General features: G+C 44.5%; 1 protein-coding gene and 1 long non-coding RNA gene across 4 annotated transcripts in view; both read right to left on the reverse strand.

Annotated features, from left to right (window-relative positions):
• Positions 1-3,220: 3,220 nt before the first annotated feature.
• On the reverse strand, positions 3,221-5,271 carry LOC133271327 (uncharacterized). Its single transcript, XR_009744088.1, has 2 exons — positions 4,979-5,271; positions 3,221-4,190 (listed from the first exon to the last, which is right to left on the reverse strand). It is a non-coding gene; the product is annotated as an uncharacterized LOC133271327 (long non-coding RNA).
• Positions 5,272-5,733: 462 nt separating this feature from the next.
• Positions 5,734-17,872, reverse strand: part of JAKMIP2 (janus kinase and microtubule interacting protein 2) — a 47,062-nt gene continuing 34,923 nt past the window's right edge. For 2 of the 3 annotated variants that reach the window (XM_061457170.1, XM_061457171.1), the window contains exons 15-21: positions 17,504-17,557; positions 16,590-16,655; positions 15,482-15,550; positions 14,388-14,465; positions 13,462-13,665; positions 13,023-13,088; positions 5,734-9,842 (exon numbers count right to left, since the gene is read on the reverse strand). In XM_061457170.1, the coding sequence (XP_061313154.1) occupies positions 9,735-9,842; positions 13,023-13,088; positions 13,462-13,665; positions 14,388-14,465; positions 15,482-15,550; positions 16,590-16,655; positions 17,504-17,557 (645 nt within the window). In that variant the 3' untranslated portion in view covers positions 5,734-9,734. Of the gene's footprint in view, positions 9,843-11,386; positions 11,460-13,022; positions 13,089-13,461; positions 13,666-14,387; positions 14,466-15,481; positions 15,551-16,589; positions 16,656-17,503; positions 17,558-17,872 lie in introns of all 3 variants that reach the window. The other variant, XM_061457173.1, reaches the window with a different exon arrangement.

Here is a 17,872-nt window from a genome sequence, read left to right on the forward strand (position 1 = left end):
CATCCATACAGCAGGCAGATGTGTTTGTTTCTTCTGAATGGAGAAGGCTTTTCTTTAACTGTTTTTCCACTCACTACGTTGCATATCTTTCTGATATGTATTGAGCTATATATTTAGATAACTGTTAGTAAACCAGTGCCAGGACAATTTTTGGTGACTCGCTCTCCAAACCAATGTCAGATTTCTAGCACTGCAGTCATTTTACAATTGCTAAAGCCAAGCATGGCCAAGTTTTGCCTTTCTCAGTTTTGGCAGTCAGTCTTTGGATCTCTGCTACAATCTCCATCAAAAAGATTTTCTTGAGTAGCTCAAGATTTCTCTGAGTCCTGTCGTTGTATTCCACGACGTGCACAGGAGGTGAGTTCCTGTTCCATCCTTGGTCTAAATTTGTAAAATCACAGCCTTCCTGACACATTTTTCACACTCAAACACCAAAATAACAGACATGGACACCTCCCGTGTAGGCCTGCACCAGCTACCTCTGCAGTCTGCAACACAGCACCCCAGGGCTCGAGCAGGAATGCTTTACTGTTGGTTTTCTACCCACCTTCCCTGGACTCAGGCTACGCTGTTATCTGCGTTACAGTGCTGAAACACTCTGTGTTACACTCACCTACGCTGCTCCTGTTGGTTTAAGCACAATTGAGGCACAGTCTTGTTGGTAACTTGTTCTGCACACTTGCTGAAGCCCAGCCACAGCAAATTACACAGCTGTCATTAGATGTTCAGCTTCGAATGAGCCTGAGGAGAGGTTAATCAACAGGTAATATTCTTGTTCTAGGAAATAGTCCAGCAGAAGCTGTTGGTAAGGGTTTGTGCTGGTCTGGTTATGCCCTAGCTGAGCTAATGCTGAAGACTTTCTGCTCACTGCCTGCTCTCTCGCTGTTCTTGTCTCTTCCCTTCCTCAAGTTCGCACCTTTTGGCACCTGAAGAGTCGGTGCTTGAGGGAAGCTTAAGCTGTCCCAGCCATAACCGGCATAGCCGGTGCTTGCCGAGAGGCCTGGGGAGAGTCAGGGCCCAAGAACGAGCCCATTCTCAGGGTCTGCACAGCTGTTTGTGGCCGTTGCTGTAGCAATGGTGAAATGCTGACCAGGGAGCAGGGAACAGCCCGCTGTGTCTCTGGAGTTAATAATATGATTTCATGTAGTACATCAAACAAGAATGCAACAACTCAGCAACTCTGCTTTAGGAGTCCAAAGGAAACCAGATGAAGCTATGCAGTTTTGTTTTACAATATCCAGAGTCTTTCTGCGAGCCACCTTCTTTTATAAGTGTTCATTCTCCGGGAGTCCTCTGAGGATCAGAACCTAGTCAATGTGCGTATCTGTGTGATTTTCAGTTCAGACTTTGCACAGGAGCTCTGGACGCTCTTTACGAGCCAGGGAGATTCACTTATCAAGTCTCAGCTTTTAACCCACCTTGCCAAGATTCTTCCCAACATGCACCCATTTATACTTCACCCATTTATTCAGTGGCACACACACCCCTCGAATACTGTACTTCCTAGGGACACCAATCTCGTGACTGCTGGCTTTCACTGCAGCAGATCAGTTATGCAGCCATTCATGCAGCCAAGAAAATGCTGTAATATATTTATTTTAATATTTAAATACTTATCTTAGTTCATGATTGCTTTTACTAAACCATGTTCTTTTTTGTTTGCTTTTCTGAAGTATCAAGGAGAACATGTATTAAACCACAGTGAACTATAAGCCTGAGTAGCCTAAGACTTTCACCTAAAGCATTTTTAGTGTTGATACTTATGTGAATTTTAATCTGTGAACCATAAAGTATAACAGATAAAGTAAAGCAGTCATAGAAATAGTGTGAAACTTGAGCTTCCTTTTGGCTTGTTACACATGTTCCCATCCAGATATAAAACACATATGATCTGTGTGACAGAACTTATAATTACTATGCAGGTCCAATTTCAATTTTCCATAAATATTTCATGAGTAAACTCCAAGTCAGGATCATTTGGTGAAGACCCTCGTGAAGCTATTAACTAACCAAGACAGGGACCTGCGGAAAACCCATCCACAGGAAACACCGTGGCACTTGTCAGTTGCACTGACATTTATGAGTCATTCTCTCACCTGCACTGCAGGGAGGACACGGGACATCCTGCCGGTGCCGTCCCCAGGTGAGAGCCGCGCTGAGGTCAACAGGACCTTACGGGTTTGTGACTCTTCCAGGTGAGAGAACATTAACGTGAACCGGGCGGCCCCGTCCTGCCGGGCAGAGCCTGGAGCCCTGGTCCCGCGCCCGGCTGGGGTCAGTCAGAGCCACCTGCTCCTCCCGATCCCCTGCAGGGCTCAGCGCAGGAGCTGCCCGGCCACTGGCACTCGGGGGCCAGGCAGCGCCAGGCCCAAGGCGCGGCGTACACGGGCAGCGAGCAGCTTCCAGACAGCCCGGGGCTCAGGCAGGCCATAAGGGAGGGTCAGTGCTGGAGCCAGCGGCTTTGCTGGGGGCACTGGAAACCTGTTTGATGGCTGGGTCTTGCCAGATCCCAGGGTTTTGTTATTAGTCTCTGCAATTGCCTTACATTTACTGCTGTGGGTAAGAGATGCCCCCAAGGCATGAGGATAGACAGTGCACCAGAGAATAAAGTTGAAGAGCTTGCGTTTCCTGCTCCTGCTAGGCTCTCGTGGCTCAAATGTGAGTGATTTTCCTGTGTCTGAGGCAGTTGAGGAATGAGGGCAATGTACGGCGTTGGGGTCCACACTATGGCTGCTGTTCGTTGAGTGATGGCTGTGGAGCTCAGCTGATTTCTGCATTCTACAAGATAGCTTGGTACAGGATAAGGCCAGAAGTACACAAACAGTTATTGTTAATTTGGGTGCGAAAAGAAGCAAGGAGGGTGTTGCATCTCAGGACTCTGGACTTGAAGCACTGCTGGGCCTAGCCGGGCCCTCCAGTTTCATCAGTGCTGAAGCTGTTTTGTCTCCCAGCCATTATCACGTAGTAAATCTGGAGATAACAAATGTCACAGGATAGCAGACAGCATGGATTAAGTGCAGTTTTAGGGTTAGGGATCTGGAATAAAAGAGTTGATGGGGTCACCTGCTTGATTGCTGATTGCTTTAGTTCTTGTGTCCCAGGGTTCACAGATATCAGCTAAGTGCAGTGCTAGAGAAAATACCAGGGTCCACTTCTGTGGGATCTGTAGGTATCAGTGTATCATTTGTTGTGCGACTGACTGGGACAGAATCAGGAAGAAAGTAGCAGGAGTAATGGGTTTTTATTTACTCCAAGACCAGGAGTCAATAAGATAGGATCATACTGGGATTAATATTATAGTCAATGTCAAGGCTGGCTTTTGGATTTTGTCCCTCCTTTGGCTGATGCTGCCTCTCAGATATGGTGTCAGTCTATAATTAGGGAGTCTGTAATCCATAGATAAGTGGCTCCATGCTCTGAAGTCTCCATCTGTTGTACACACTGAAATCATTATATCTCTAGTCTCAGTCCTCCTCCAGGCTTCTAAAATGGTTTCCACAGGATTTTCTTTGTTGTGCAAAGCAGCTTGTTCATGGCTGTCACTTGGTGGTCAGGCACTAGAGCAGACATTGCACAATGGCCTCTTGTCAGTGTGGCACAAGCTGTGGGATGCTCCCCTGTCCAAGCAGAACTGGGGCTTTGGAATGTATTTTTCTGCCATGTTCAGACTCAGCCCCCCTCGACCCAGAGCAGATGGCACATTGCCAGTTACTAGGCCTTTTACTATGTTTGGAAATCTCTCAAACAATGGAAAACTACTGCCAGCCAAATGGGCTGCAGAGACAACACAGGAACCTTTTAAAATGCAGTCAAACTTCTTTCCACACAAGCCATGAGTGCTGGCCATACCTGCCCCTGACAGATGCACAGCTCAGCCCTGTTCAATGACAAAACAGTGGACAAAATGGACAGGCCTCACGCAAGGGCTGCCCAAACAACTGCAGCCTGATTCTGGTTACCATTGTACATCATTCCACGCATGCACAGGAAAGGGCAAAATCAGACCTAAGATACACTGACGCCTGGGCTTACCATTCTGAGTTGTATCTGTTCAGGATGCCAGTTTCATTGCACTGGTTCTTCATTCCTCCAGCAAAGATCTCCAGGCTTACACCAGCAGCAGCACAGACTCGGCGCTTACACTGCAGCTTTCCTGTGAACTTCCTGATGCGGGTGCTGTAAGCAGCACCCTGCCTGAAATAAAGCAGTCATTTTATTACCAATTTTCAAGAGTAGCGTGGCAGCCCCAGTGTCCTCGCCTGAAAGCTGTGTGGCGCACAGCGACAGCCTCATCGCCTCTCATCCCATACAGGGGGCATGGCTGCGCTCCACTGCCTTACCCAGGAAAGCTCTGCAAAGCCTGACTCAGCTATGCTGCCACTGCCACACAACAGCAGGAGGCTGCTCACAGACATCCTGTGGGAAGCAGGGGCTGCAGAACTTCTGCAGCACCCACATACAACCTCCATCCCACTGGGGTTTCCAGATGAAAAAGCCCACTCAAGCAGAGCTGCCCTTCTCAGGCAGGTGCAACGCTCAGTGTGGCACTGAGCTCCTTTTCTGGCCCTCGGACACCACTGATGGGTTTCAGCTGTGAGCTCACATCTGAAATGCTCACAGGTGAATCAGTCATTACCCAGACACAGCTGCCACAAAGAGGTAGTGACAAGGATCTTTGCCTCAGGGTCACAGCCCCAGCCAGGTGAGCCACTGCGGCCCCTCTTGTGTGAGCAGTGACACAAGTGCAGCCTCTTCTGTCCCACTGCACCCTGCCCCTTCACCAGTGACACTGCACACAGGAGGCCTCCAGAAGCAGTGGACAGAACACTTCCACCACGGGCAAACAGTGTCCAGCGGTGCCCTGGGAACAGCCCGGGACGCTCCTGCACTAGAGCAGTGGTGGGGCAGCACAGCCAGGACACCCACAGCCAATCTTCTGCGTGTGTTCCTGCTCTTGCCCGTGTCTCTTGAGCATCACCCACCTCGAGACACCTGCGGGCACCCCAGCCCTGCCCATGACAGCTTCACTCCCATACCAGATAAGCTCACTCCAAGGGGCCTGTAGCACACATCTATTCAACGTCCGTATCTGATCCCTTTGACTTAAGGCTGAATTAGTGGGGTTTAATATTAAATGCCCCTTGCGTGGTTTCTGGCCAAAGGCGGTGAGGTGCTCGGCTCACGTCCTCTGCTTCACTCAGTACCGGAAGGCCACGGTGCAGGGGGTGGACATGAACGCCTCTGAACGCGTGAGCAGCAGCGACCCGAACCTAACCCGAACTCTCTCTCTGGGACCCGCTCCGTGCGGCCGAGGCGTTGAACAGCGAACGAGCGGCAGCGGGCGGCGCTGCCCCCTGGCGGCCGGCGACGGCACCGCTCGGAGCCGGGAACTGCCTCCGCCCCGCCCCTGCAGCGCAAGCTCCGCCCACGAAGCGTCTGGGCCGCGGCCCCTTTGCAGCCCCCAGGGTAAAGCCGCGGCGGCGGCGCCCGCAGCGCTCCCGGTCGGGAGCTGCCCTGAGCGTTCCCGGTGTTGCCGGAGGGGCAGCGCCTGCCGCTCCCTGCGCCCCTCGCCCTGACCCACGGCGCCCGCTCCTCTCCCGCTGTCCTCTCCCCTCGCCTCACACGCCGAGCACACGCCGCGCATCCGCTTTCGGGTGTGGCGGCCCAGCCCCGCAGCCGCGCCCCGCTCCCGGCGGTACCCGGGACAGAAGAGGCGGACGCCGGGAGCTCCGGGAGTGTAAAGTGGCATTTTGTTTTGTAAAAACGCTGCTGTTTTATTCTTTGTACAAACTAAAACACCAGAGGTCATTGAATCCTATATTAAATACATAAATTAAAAAATAACCATTCATAAAACTTTACATACAATGAGGATTCTCTTCTACACGTTAATACATATAGTACAGATACATGTCCAGTGTTTATCAAAGGGTCATTCTGCCAAGTCATTTACAATTCTGTTCTGAACAGACACAAAAAAAAATGGGGACAAAAAGTACATAAAAAACACCTGGGTGCTGATGGGAGGGAAAGGAAAAACGCTTGGAATCGCCAGGAGCTGCGTGGCTGTTCCTGAGCCCTGCCCAAAGGAGCAGGAGAGCCTGGCCTGCCCAGGAAGCTTCGGGGGGGGGGCAGAGGGTGTTTCTTACTGAGATGAGGGCAGGGAGCTGGCAAATGGGGAACACCTACAGAAAAGTCTCCACGGTGTCCCCGCAGTCAGTAAGAGAGGATGGAGGTGGGAGGCAGGCTGGTCACAGTGCAAGAAGCCTCCTGTGACCTGCAGTGCCTAAATCCATCTCACCTCACTGGGCTCTCATCTGGAATGCTTAAAGTTGAAACAAGAGTCTTGAAAATCTCCTTAGTCAGTGGAGAAAAAGCAGCAACTCAGATTTTGGTCAAGCTGACTTGCACTACATGGTTCCTGTGACCACATGGATAGCCTGAGTAACTCCTGCCACGGGCCAGGATGGATGGATGGGGGTGGGGGGAGGAATCCAGGGCTCCATTTGCTGTCCTCAAAAGCTGCAGTAAATCGGTTTTCATTTTGTTGGTTGGTCTGGGGAGGGTTGACTGCAGTGAGAGATTTCAGGGATGATTCTCAATACTTTGCCTCAGTGAGTACCAGGAGCAGCAGAAAGCCCTGGATAAACAGCTTCAGGACATCGAAGGGGTGAGAGCTCAGAAAAACAGATCCAAAACCGAGTTGCCCATGAGCTGTAAAACTAAACCATGAGGAGTGCCCCAGTTGTAGCAGCTAAACAAGTCTAGATTCAGTTCCCCACACCTAGATTGGAAGTACACTTCCATAAGCTATATCAATGATTTACTATATACAATAGGGAATAAATGCATATGTATGTATATAAATGTACATATACATATATATTGTATATAGATACATGTATATATATACACAAAACCATCAAACTCATTTTGATCTAGCTGATAGCAGAAGGTTTGTATTACTAGTATCAGCAAGTGTGTTTTAGGCATGGCTTATGTTACCCTGCAAGCAGAGTAAAGCAGCTGCAAGGCTCTCTGGCGGGAACACTCAATTGTTTACAAGTCTGCAGACCAAGATAAGCTGTGGACTGATACCACTCCCAGCCACCTGGAGCCCTTGGAACATAGCACCTGCAGGTGCACGTGTGCAGAAGAGTGAAGGAGAGGAAATTAGGCAAAAAAAAAGTAACTGAAGATGTGCACAGCACAGTTCAGAGGGCCTAACTGATGAAGCCTGCCGCAAGATCAGTCAGTGTGTCCAGAAACATGGGATTTCTATCTGCCAGGACCCTTCCTCATGAGTGCCTGAAACAAACTTTTCTAATCCTCCTTTTGTTTTGTTCTTTTTCAACCAAGCAGAGGTGGAAGCTTTTGCTCTGTCACAGAAAACAGGCGCTGCTCATTCTACAGGAAGAGCTCAATGGTTTCATTGCCGGCCCTAATGCTAGGGCAAAGAACTTCCACAGCCTGTTTCACCTTGCAGGACACTGCAGCCAACTGGAACAATGGACTGCAACAGAGGAAAACAAACAGTGAGAGGTGCTAGAGAGAATAACCACAGAGGAAACTCTCATTTGTAGCTAATAAGATGTTGTGAAGTTGCTCAGTGATCTAAAGGTGTCACGTGTGTGGATGAGACTTCCAAAGGGGCTGACTCCAGAGCTTCAGGACTGAACTGCTAGCAGCACTCTTGGAAAGCACATGTAGGTTTGGGACAACTTTAACCACAGATTCTTCTGGGGGAAAGAGTTTGAACAAAGAGCATGCAACATACCTATATTCATTTAACATACGTGCCTAAAAGCCTGTCTTAAAAAAATGAACCAACCAACATACAGCTGGTGCAGAATTCAGTAAACCCCTTGGCTGAAACAGACTGCTTAAGGAAGATGTGGTCATTCCATAATTTAAATTAATTTTAAGGAGCAGGAAAAACTCACTTGCTAAATAGCTTCTAGTGTTTGATGGAAGGCTTAACTCAATCTCAGGGCATGCAAGAAATGAGGATGGTAAGAGTCTTTGTGGAGAAATGGAGCCCAGCATTGCAACCCAGTTGGGTGAATGGACATTAATGAATAAAAGCTATTCTGGCCAACAAATACCTGCAAGGAGCAGGCACCCCTCAATACTAAAGGAACTTCATCTCTGCTGTAGCTAAGGAACTGCTTCTGACCTGCTGAAGTTGCTGTGGCAAGTTACTTCACTGCTTTGTGCCTCAGTTGCTTCATCTGTAGAAATAAACAAGCAAACAAAGGACAGACTGTTTATAAAAGCACTTTTAAAGCTTCTGGTGTGTGCGTAAAGCGTTGGTACACTTGAGGCCTATTTTGAAGGTTTAAGTAATGCGCAGGCTGTATTCTGGCCCTCAGTTTTCTATTTTGTAATACGGACATCCATTTCTCTCAGTGAAAAAAGTAAGGCTCAATCGTGGAAGACAACTTAAAAAGGAGCCTTGCCACAGGAACCCAAAGTCTAAACAGGTACAACTCCATTTGCACGCCGATGGAAACAGTGGCACAGAGAAGTGCCCTGTTCAGTACTTTCCATTCAGCACAGCAGTGCTCGTGGGGTGCAGGACCTCACCATGCCGGCTGCATCTGTGATGCTCCTGACTGCACAGCACGGACCTGTGAGACCTCGGGGAGACACCAGGACTGGGCTCCAAGCTTTGTGGTTAGAAGGGGAAGTAATGCTTTGAAATGCAAACTACTCATACTGGTCCTTAGCTGTGGAAAAATCTATAAAGACTAGCGATACTTTTGACTTAATAAGACGTGTTCACACAGCTTGTCCCCAGTTTTGGTTTATGTGTCACTGATCAGGAAGCCAGCTAACAAAATCAGTTTGACAAGCTAAACCAAAACATATGTTCCAAGCTGGGACCACACAGTTGGAAGCTGCTGCATTGTGGATTGTACCACATGGACTTTTCCCTCCTCCACCCTCCAACACTTTTTTTCTTTCTCAGAAGCTACTCTGCAGGTCCAATCCAGTGATCCTCAGTGTATTATTCAAATAGTAAAACCAAGTACAGTCATTATTATCTCAATGGCAGTCTCTAAATAGAGTATGAAAAGTGTCTGACAACAGACAGGCTGTTCTTCCTGGAGGGAGAGTGAAGAGAGATAAGGCTGGAACTCCATCAGAAATCCTCCTTATGCCAGATACCCTCTTCTTCCCTTCCTTTGCTGAGTAGGGTGGTGCTCTTTTATGGTCTCAAGTGCAAACTGTGGTGCCCTGTCCTGCCCATCCTGTGTTAAATCACACTGCATTTTTCCTTTCTTCCCCCACATCGCAGCCATAATTTGTTCCTGAGGTTAAAACCAAAGGGAGGAGGAGTCCCTACAGTGAGAAAGCCAGACAGTTCACACTGAGCGCTTTGTTGTCAGCATCTCTCCATGGCTCATGTTTCTTCTGCCCTGTCAACTTTTGATCTGTTCGTGGTACAACGCTCTCACATTTAAATGATTGCCCTGCACAGCAGGGATAGGTTTTTCTGTTGTAACTTTGGTTCCATGCCCAAGACACACTGACTTGATCAGCTGAAAGTGGTTCCTTCCCGTTAAGTTCTTCCCAAGTGATGTAGGTTCACAGTTTGTTTTTCTTCCCCTTTTCCAATTTCAACATGTAGAATTTCATTAGATGCAGCATATATCATAGCTTTAGAAAGGAACTGTCAAGTAACAAATCTTGAGTGATGGCTTTAAAATACAAGGTGGTTGCAGTCTTGGCTACAGGTTGTTCAATGTTATACTTTTTAAAATAGGTGTAAACAATGTTCTCTTCATCAGGGGGTGGAAGCATTTGCCTTTATATGGACTGAGCTGTGGTCGGGCACTCTGAAAATAAAATAAAGAACATCTGTATCAGCCAAGTGAGAAGTTCCTCCACCTCCCCACCCTTGACCAGACGCAGCTATCAGTCAAAGCTGAAAAGGTCTGTTCTTACAGTTATCAGCGTTAAACTGGTTTTGTTTGTCCATATGAAAGGCATTTGTGAAAATTCTGAGTATTTTGCCAAGCCTGTCCATTTAACCCTAACCCTAATGTACAGCCCTCTCGTCCATAAAAGCCCCCATGGGCATCTTCAGATGAATATTTACGCACCAGTTTCAGTAACTCTTGAACCAAAACTGCCTAAAATTCACCAGTGAAAGGAGACATGACAGTGGGTGGTATGCTTGTGGTGTCAGGGCAACCCCAGAGCCTTGGCTAATGCAGCAGTGAGGCAGGCACAGACTGCTCCAAGGAAGCCTTCCCTACATATGGAAAAGAATTATGGTTCTCAGGTTTGAAACCAGGGAAAAAAGGCCATATTTTTTCTGTATTCTCTCAGCATTCAAGCCTACATGGTAAAAATCACAGAGTGAATTCAAATTCACATGAATGAGAGGCAAATACTCAATAGAAAAAATATTCCATACCCATAAAGGTTGAAAATATAGGTGAAAACTTTATGTACAGAAAATCCTGAACCTCTCATTGCCCTAGTTTTTCTCATTTGCTTCAAAAGGATTTTATCATAGCTGTGGTATAAACTAAAAGGAGGACAACAGTATAGGCAATTGCAGACACTCGCGCAGACAGGTTCTTGCAAATGTCACTGTCAGTTCCTGTGAGTTTTCAAGATGCACCTTAAAATCCAAGTTTGTTTGGTTTTAATCACAGAGCTATAGAATGGTCTGAGTTGGAAGGGACCTTAAAGATCATCCAGTTCCAAACCTCAGCCACGGGCAGGGACATCTTCCACTGGAGCAGGCTGCTCCAAGCCCCGTCCAGCCTGGCCTTGAACACTGCCAGGGATGGGGCAGCCTATTTTCTTTGTTTTTCTGACTCTCTCTTTAGGCTGGCAGCTTGTTCTGGACTCATGATTGTCTGTTACAGGAAAAGACAGTCAGATAAATTTACTTGTTACTGTGGCTCCTTAAGACTAGCCTATACTATTTCAGACTTTCTGATCTTTTTCCCCACAGTGAATAAGCAAGAAGCTGTAAAATCAAAATTTCACCAGTCATGGCCACTCAGAGCATCTCACAGAGGCTGTGCTGTGTTATGGTTTCCAGAAACCCTGTGGCAGGAACATTAATAAGTATGCAGTCTTAACTTAGTCCATTTAATGTCCACTGGATCAAGGCAGTATGTTTCAAATAGCAGCAGCTACATAATGGCACTGGCCATTGTTAACAAGTGTGCTGGATGGTGCTGGTCTGACTGCAACTCCCTGTGGCAACTCAGAAGTGTGATGACTCTCCATTGTGAACTGTCACAAATTGACAACCTGCTGAATTCTCTGACTCCAGACATACACAAAGGCACACAGGGATGTGATCCTCAGCTCTATGCAAGAAGCACCATCTTGGAAGAAATAAAGAAAATAGTCTTACCTTTCCAAGAGGCACATTGACATCAAGGCCAAAGAATAAAGGCAAGAGAGAAGAACAAGAATAGAAATAGAAACTGCAGAAGAAAAAGAAGATGGTGTAAGAACTAAAGGTCATGGCATTGTAAGCGTCAGAATTACTTTTGCACTCTCTAGGACAACTAGAGTGACTATGCATTTGGAAAACACTATTTCCCTAGTTACTTCTGTAGGTACCATACCACCTCTCAGGTTTAGAAAACTGATCCCATTAATTTTTGTGATCAATTAGAATTGGCACCATATTGAAAGCCTGAGATAAAACTGCCACTATGAACTATGATGGGTTGACTTAAGTCAACAAAGCTAGATATCAGAAATAGCATAGGTAGTATTTTTAAGTGCATTAAAAAACTGCCATCAATCCATGCTGGAAATAGCCCGGGAATATCTATATCCATATATATATATATATATATATATACACACACATACACACACATAATATCAAACCCTAAGAATTAAATGTTTAATAATAAATTTTTTGATGTCTCATTTTAATAATGAACATGTTATCTTCAGAGATGCGAATTTTTGTGAGTTGAAAATTGACATTAAAATGTCTCCTATCCAAGGTCTCCATTTGACCATGGCATAAGTTCTGCTTTGCTTTTTTATTTTCATCAAAGATTATCATCTGTTATTTTTCCAAGTTACATATGTTAGAAAGACAGACACAGAGTCCTTATATCACAAAAACATTGGTAGAAAAGCAGAAAGAATTATGTGTATCAAGTTTTGCACTATGCCCACTTGTTTCACTTTAGGAACATACATACAAACTGAAAGGGCTTGTTAGCACTGCTGCCATTATACAAATAGAGCCATTATTTCATATGCTGTTTCACACATGGATGTTGGTATTTATTAATAGAAGTACATCATCAAGGCCACCACCAGAGATGCATTTTACACGAGTCTGGCATTTCTAGAAAAGACATTCTTGATAGCAGCACACTCTGCTATAACCTTTTTTCAGCAACCCCATCTAACCTAGCTACAAGTAGAAAAATGTGTCAATGTGACAGAGTTGGCCTTATTCACTGAAAAAAAAAAATGCAGTGCATATTTTGACAGAGTATGTGTGTATATATGTATTACATATAAAGAACGTGCATATATAGTTCTTTGGCAGTTTAGTTTAAGGACAAGATTCTAGTGCTATATTTATGTCACATAGTAATTACAAGCTTCAGTAAAAAGGACAGCATCAGAACCTGAGTTCTATAGTCCTGCCAGATAAGAATCATTTTCACTTGGTTTCATTCAGTCCTTCCTGCTCGCTAGCCTCACCTGGCCTTTGATGGAAGCATTGCCTGTCTACCAACACAGCATTTAACAGCCAAGTAAAGGCTTCCTTGTTTGCCTTTATCATTCACCATAATTAAAAGTGCTTGGCATATATTTCCTAAAATGAAATATTGCAGAGGGGACTCTTAAGATTATAGTCTGAATATACAAACTGAAAAGAAAGCATAGTAGAACAGCACCAAGAGATCCAGCTGATTCAGCATAACAGAAAGCTTGTGTAATTCACAAGAACTAGGTCATCATGTTCCAAAAAGTTGCTCAGTGTGGTTCAGAAGCGTAACAGAACCAACCTTTTCCTCCAGATCCTTAATTTGTCTCTTCTGGATGTCAGTTTTATCTTCTAAATCTCGGATCCTCTAAAAATCAGAAAAGAAAGCATCTAGACTGAATTCTCTGTAAATCTGCTCTGCTGAAGTAATAACTTAACCTTCCGAGTGCCAAGAGCCTGGAAATTAACAAATGCATTTCTCTGGCAGAGTTAATCTTGTGAAGTACCACGACCCCATCCACCAACCTTGCCCAACCATGTCTTTACCATGTGTACAACTGCTCAAAACATGCTACTGCAAATATGTGACTGTATCCTCAAATGCTGGACATTAATATTAACTAAAAAAACTAGATGCCAGGCTCCCTCATGACCTGGAGCTTGCCTAAATTTCACCTCAGCTGATGTTCTTATACAGCTAATCTGAGTAGATACACATGTACATGGTTCCTTTTTCTTACCTGATGAGCCTGCTGGAGCAGTTCCATCCTCTCCTGAAGAATCTGGCAATCATATTCTCTGCTTTTCCTCAGCATCTGACGTCTTAGCTTTTCTACTGCTGTCCTCAGCTCTTCCTGCTGTTTTTCAGTCAGTAGTTCCCCAAACTTTATCACTGTTTCTTGCTGCAAAGCATTGTACAAGGTGGCTTCAAGCTCCTGGATCCTCTGGTTGATGCAATACCAAAAGCCAATTAGAGATGAAACATTGTTTAAAACACAGTGGGAATTGTGGACTTGGTGGCAGATTCAGGCACCTGCATGAGAGGTGGGCTCTGTGCTCAAGTGTGCAAAAAATGTGGAAAACGGAACTCAAAATGGTTCAGCATTTTGACAACAAGATATGAACTTTTATTTTTAAAATCTTTTCATATAATTTTCACCGAAATCCCTAACTTTTACACTTTTTTTTTTTTTTTAAGCAGTTACAGAGATATTAGGAGTCGTATTTTTCCTGCCTATAAGGATCAATATATCACCAATTCTAAAATTCTGACCCATTGTGCTAAAAAACAGGAGGGAAGACTGAAGGTCACTGTCAGACTACTTTGGTCTTAATGCTGCTAATCAAGGAGCATTCTCATTCCAGATCTGAGTTCCAGTTGGTTGCACTGACTCCAGCTGGACAAGCTGACGTTAATGAGCAATATTTGCCTTTAACTGACAAAAATGTTTCAGACTTCAGGAGACCTGCCTTTCTGTGACAAGAAAAAGGCAGATGCCGTGGTGACTGTGCAGACTGCACGGCAGAGCACTAGAAGAAAGGGAAAAATAAAAATTAAAAAAAAATGCTAGGAAAAAAGCAAAAAACTCTCTTGCTGATCCAGCAGGAGTCTGTGTCCTTTCACAGTGCTGGCCAATATATGCTGTAGAATCCCCTTTGTACATACCATGTATGCCTGGTCAAGAGCCTGCTTCCTGTAGTCCAATTCTTCCTCCAAATAACCTTTTATTTTGCAAAACTGCTCCTACAATGAAGGATCATGTAGACAGAAAAATTAATGAGTTACTCCAAATATTTGGAGAACTTTTATACAATCAACTACAATTATCTGACTCAGGCAGGATTAGAGACTGGTCGTCAAATGACACTCTGCGGAGTTATTAATATCTGAGCTAGAAAAGAAGGAAGGGAAAATAGCTGCGGGCCACTTGTGTAAGATAATACATCTGATCTACATGGAACATCATCTCTTGGTTGACTTCAGTGATATTGCTTTGCATTTCAGTAATGTAATTTTAGGGTTTCTGTACAATTTCTCTAAAGTTACGTCTTCTGGCATCATGGACAACTCCTTTTGTGCTTTCTCTTATTCTAGAAGTATGAAAGTGTAATAAGCTAAACAAGCGTATTTATGTTCACATTATGTGGGGGAAGCTGCTCTGCTTTAACTTCTCAGCCTACCTTAAGCTGAATTGACTCAAGTACAGACAAACCGCAGGAACAGAATGTAAACCACTACAGCTATCCAACTCTTGTAGTTATGCTTGTTTATCTTGTATGTTAACTAGAATAAGAACAGAGTAAGGTACTAACTTTACTGGTGCTATAGCAACTTCAGTTCAGCTGTGAATGTTTTACCTTTAGGATGGTATAGGCTTAAAATGTAATGAAAGAAAACAGTGTAATAATTCATTACTTTCCCATATACTGGTGTTTAATAGAATGTGATACAACAGCTGATGTTTAGACTGTGAATCTTATGAGACAAAGGGTGCAGTCATTTTCATTTCTGAAAAATCACTGAGCAACCTTCTAGTCCTCTGTACTTTTAAACAGTCATCCACATGGAAATAGAAAGTTTTCAAACCTTCATTACTTCTGTTTCTGAACCAGACCAGTAACAACCTCATGAATTCATCAGAAGAAGACTACATACCTAATTTGCCAAAAGACCTTTTTAGTTCTCTTTTGGCATACCAAATGAATGTGACACACTCAGTACCTTGTCCCTAAAACGTGTATTGGGGAAAGTTTGCTTACCATATCACTTTCCAGTTCCATCATCTTCTGATGCAGAGCAGCTTCAGCTCCCTCAATCTGCTGGATCCACTGGAGGAAAGACAATGAGAGCTGTAGCCTGCTGTGTCTTCTGGGCACATGAGCAGTGGCAAGTGGGACATCTACAGTATCTTGTTAGTCTATTCTTAGTAACCTATTGCTAGTTTAGGCCCATCCTGAGGCTGTTTTTGTGTGACAGGGGCAGCCACAGTGTCTGTAGGCAGCCCTTGACAGAGAAGAAGCAACAGGATCACCATTACCAGATTGCTGGAAGATGGAAAAGCACACTTCCTTGGATGGACAAGAAACCCATTTCATCCCATTGATAAGGGCCCACGACGAGGCTCTAGCAGCTTATAGAATCATAGAATGGTTAGGGTAGAAAGGACCTTAAGATCATCCAGTTCCACCCCCCTGCCATGGACAGGGACACCTCACAGTAGACCGTGTCACCCAAGGCTCTGTCCAACCTGGCCTTGAACACTGCCAGGGATGGAGCATTCACAACTTCCCTGGGCACCCTGTGCCACTGCCTCTTCAAAACTATCTTAAAAATAGCTTAGCTGGGTAGATGGCCATTCCCTTTACAGAGAAGAAATTGTTGACTAGAATCCTTGGAAGCTGTCATGTTGACAAAATAGTGTACTGCATTTGTGCCACAGAAATCAATTTTAACCAATCCTCACTTTCTTTTTCATTTCCAAACCAAGGAACTTAGGCACATACTTACAGTGGAAATGTTGTATACAGATCCCTTCAGAAGCTTTGGAAATGTCAGGACTAGAGATCCCATGCTATGACTAACTGCAGCTTCAATGTCTGATGGTTTCTCATTCAGTTTACATTTGCAAGTTTCATTAGACATTCTTTTTTTATTTGCATTTGTTGTGACTTCACAGCTTGGGCCAGCTGAGTTTGGTGGTTTTGCTGCTTTAGCAGGTGTTTGGGACCATGCTGGCACAGTTTACTTCATCTGGGGATCACTTCCTACACTAGAAAGTTTGACAATATTGACAACAACAGAGCAGAAAATTTCCAGTGTTATATGAGGCCTTAGATGACAAATGAGAAAAGCAAGCACACAGTTTACCTTTTCTGCCAAGGACAACACAGTGGAGGCCTGGATTATGGCCACTTGTTCTTCATTTCTCAAATTCTGAGTAGGGAAAGAGAGGGAATAAGAAAATTGGCGGCAGTTTCCTTTATGAATAAAGATAATCTAGGTGATACATTAGGTCTACCATTTTCAGGGGATCCCTCTAGTACTGGGTATCCCATAAGCCCATCAGTCTGTTAACATATTAAAAAGAAGACTGCTTTTGTCTACCTGCATGATACGGACTAACTATATGTTTTCATTCCACTGCGTCTTAAGAGAAATCTAAACTAAAATTAGACCCGTTTGTCTTTCCTCCTGCTAGTTTTACAAAGCTGAATTTCCATTAATGCTTTTCTAAAGACAATGCTGATTTACACCAGCACGTGAACAGACAATCATGAGCCTTCGTTTTTATTTCACTTTCTTAAAACATACCTAAGATTGGCCAGAGATGCAAGATGATCTCTTACACAGATGACTAAAGCAGACAGCAATGTCCACTTAGAAAACCATGAGGGATTTGATAACTCTTGCCTATTTATGAAACTATATGCAGAGGAATCCTAGTCCTGATGAAGACTGGTTGGCTGAAACTGCCAAACAAATTCATGTGCTTTCCTGAATGACTGGAATTCAGTCAGGCCCAGTTCCCAGTATGTGGCCTTTGGACAGTCTCCCAGTCTGCTAAACCAGATGCTGAAGCTGCTGCTTCGTTACTAGGCCTCTGACTTTTGAAATCTCACAAATCCATAACTTACAGAAATAATAACTCTTTAAATTAATTGTTCTGATGCTGCATAATTTAACAAGTATCTTAGAAAATAGTCATGATAATTATAGATCTCAATTACACTCATGTACAAAATGCAGCTTGTAAAAGGAAAATATCTCTGACTTTAACTTACTCCGTTATCACCTAGGATGTCTAACTGCTTTATGAGGTCTGGGATGCTGACATCCTGCAAAAAGAGAATAAGGTATAGGCACAGAATGCACGTTTTATCACAGCTGCAGTATTCGTCCCTCCTACAATCCATGTTTAAATCAACCATTTTGTTTTATCCCATGGAAATGCATCACACACTGATTTCAATTACCTCTGAGCCAGGTTTTGTCATTATGGTGAAAATTGTGAATCCAGTTCAACTGTGTCAGTCATCATACACTCATTGTAGACTGAGTGTAAATGTTTAAAATTTACTGGAGTTATTGGCAGACATCAATATAATGGGTTACATGGGCACCACTCCTGTAATGAGAAGTGCTGCCTTATA

Source organism: Pezoporus flaviventris, unplaced genomic scaffold (genome assembly GCF_033815535.1).
Source record: "Pezoporus flaviventris isolate CSIRO_AGI_PZ_B2104156 unplaced genomic scaffold, CSIRO_AGI_Pfla_v1 ptg000023l, whole genome shotgun sequence".
In the NCBI taxonomy this organism is placed as follows: Eukaryota; Metazoa; Chordata; class Aves; order Psittaciformes; family Psittacidae; genus Pezoporus; species Pezoporus flaviventris.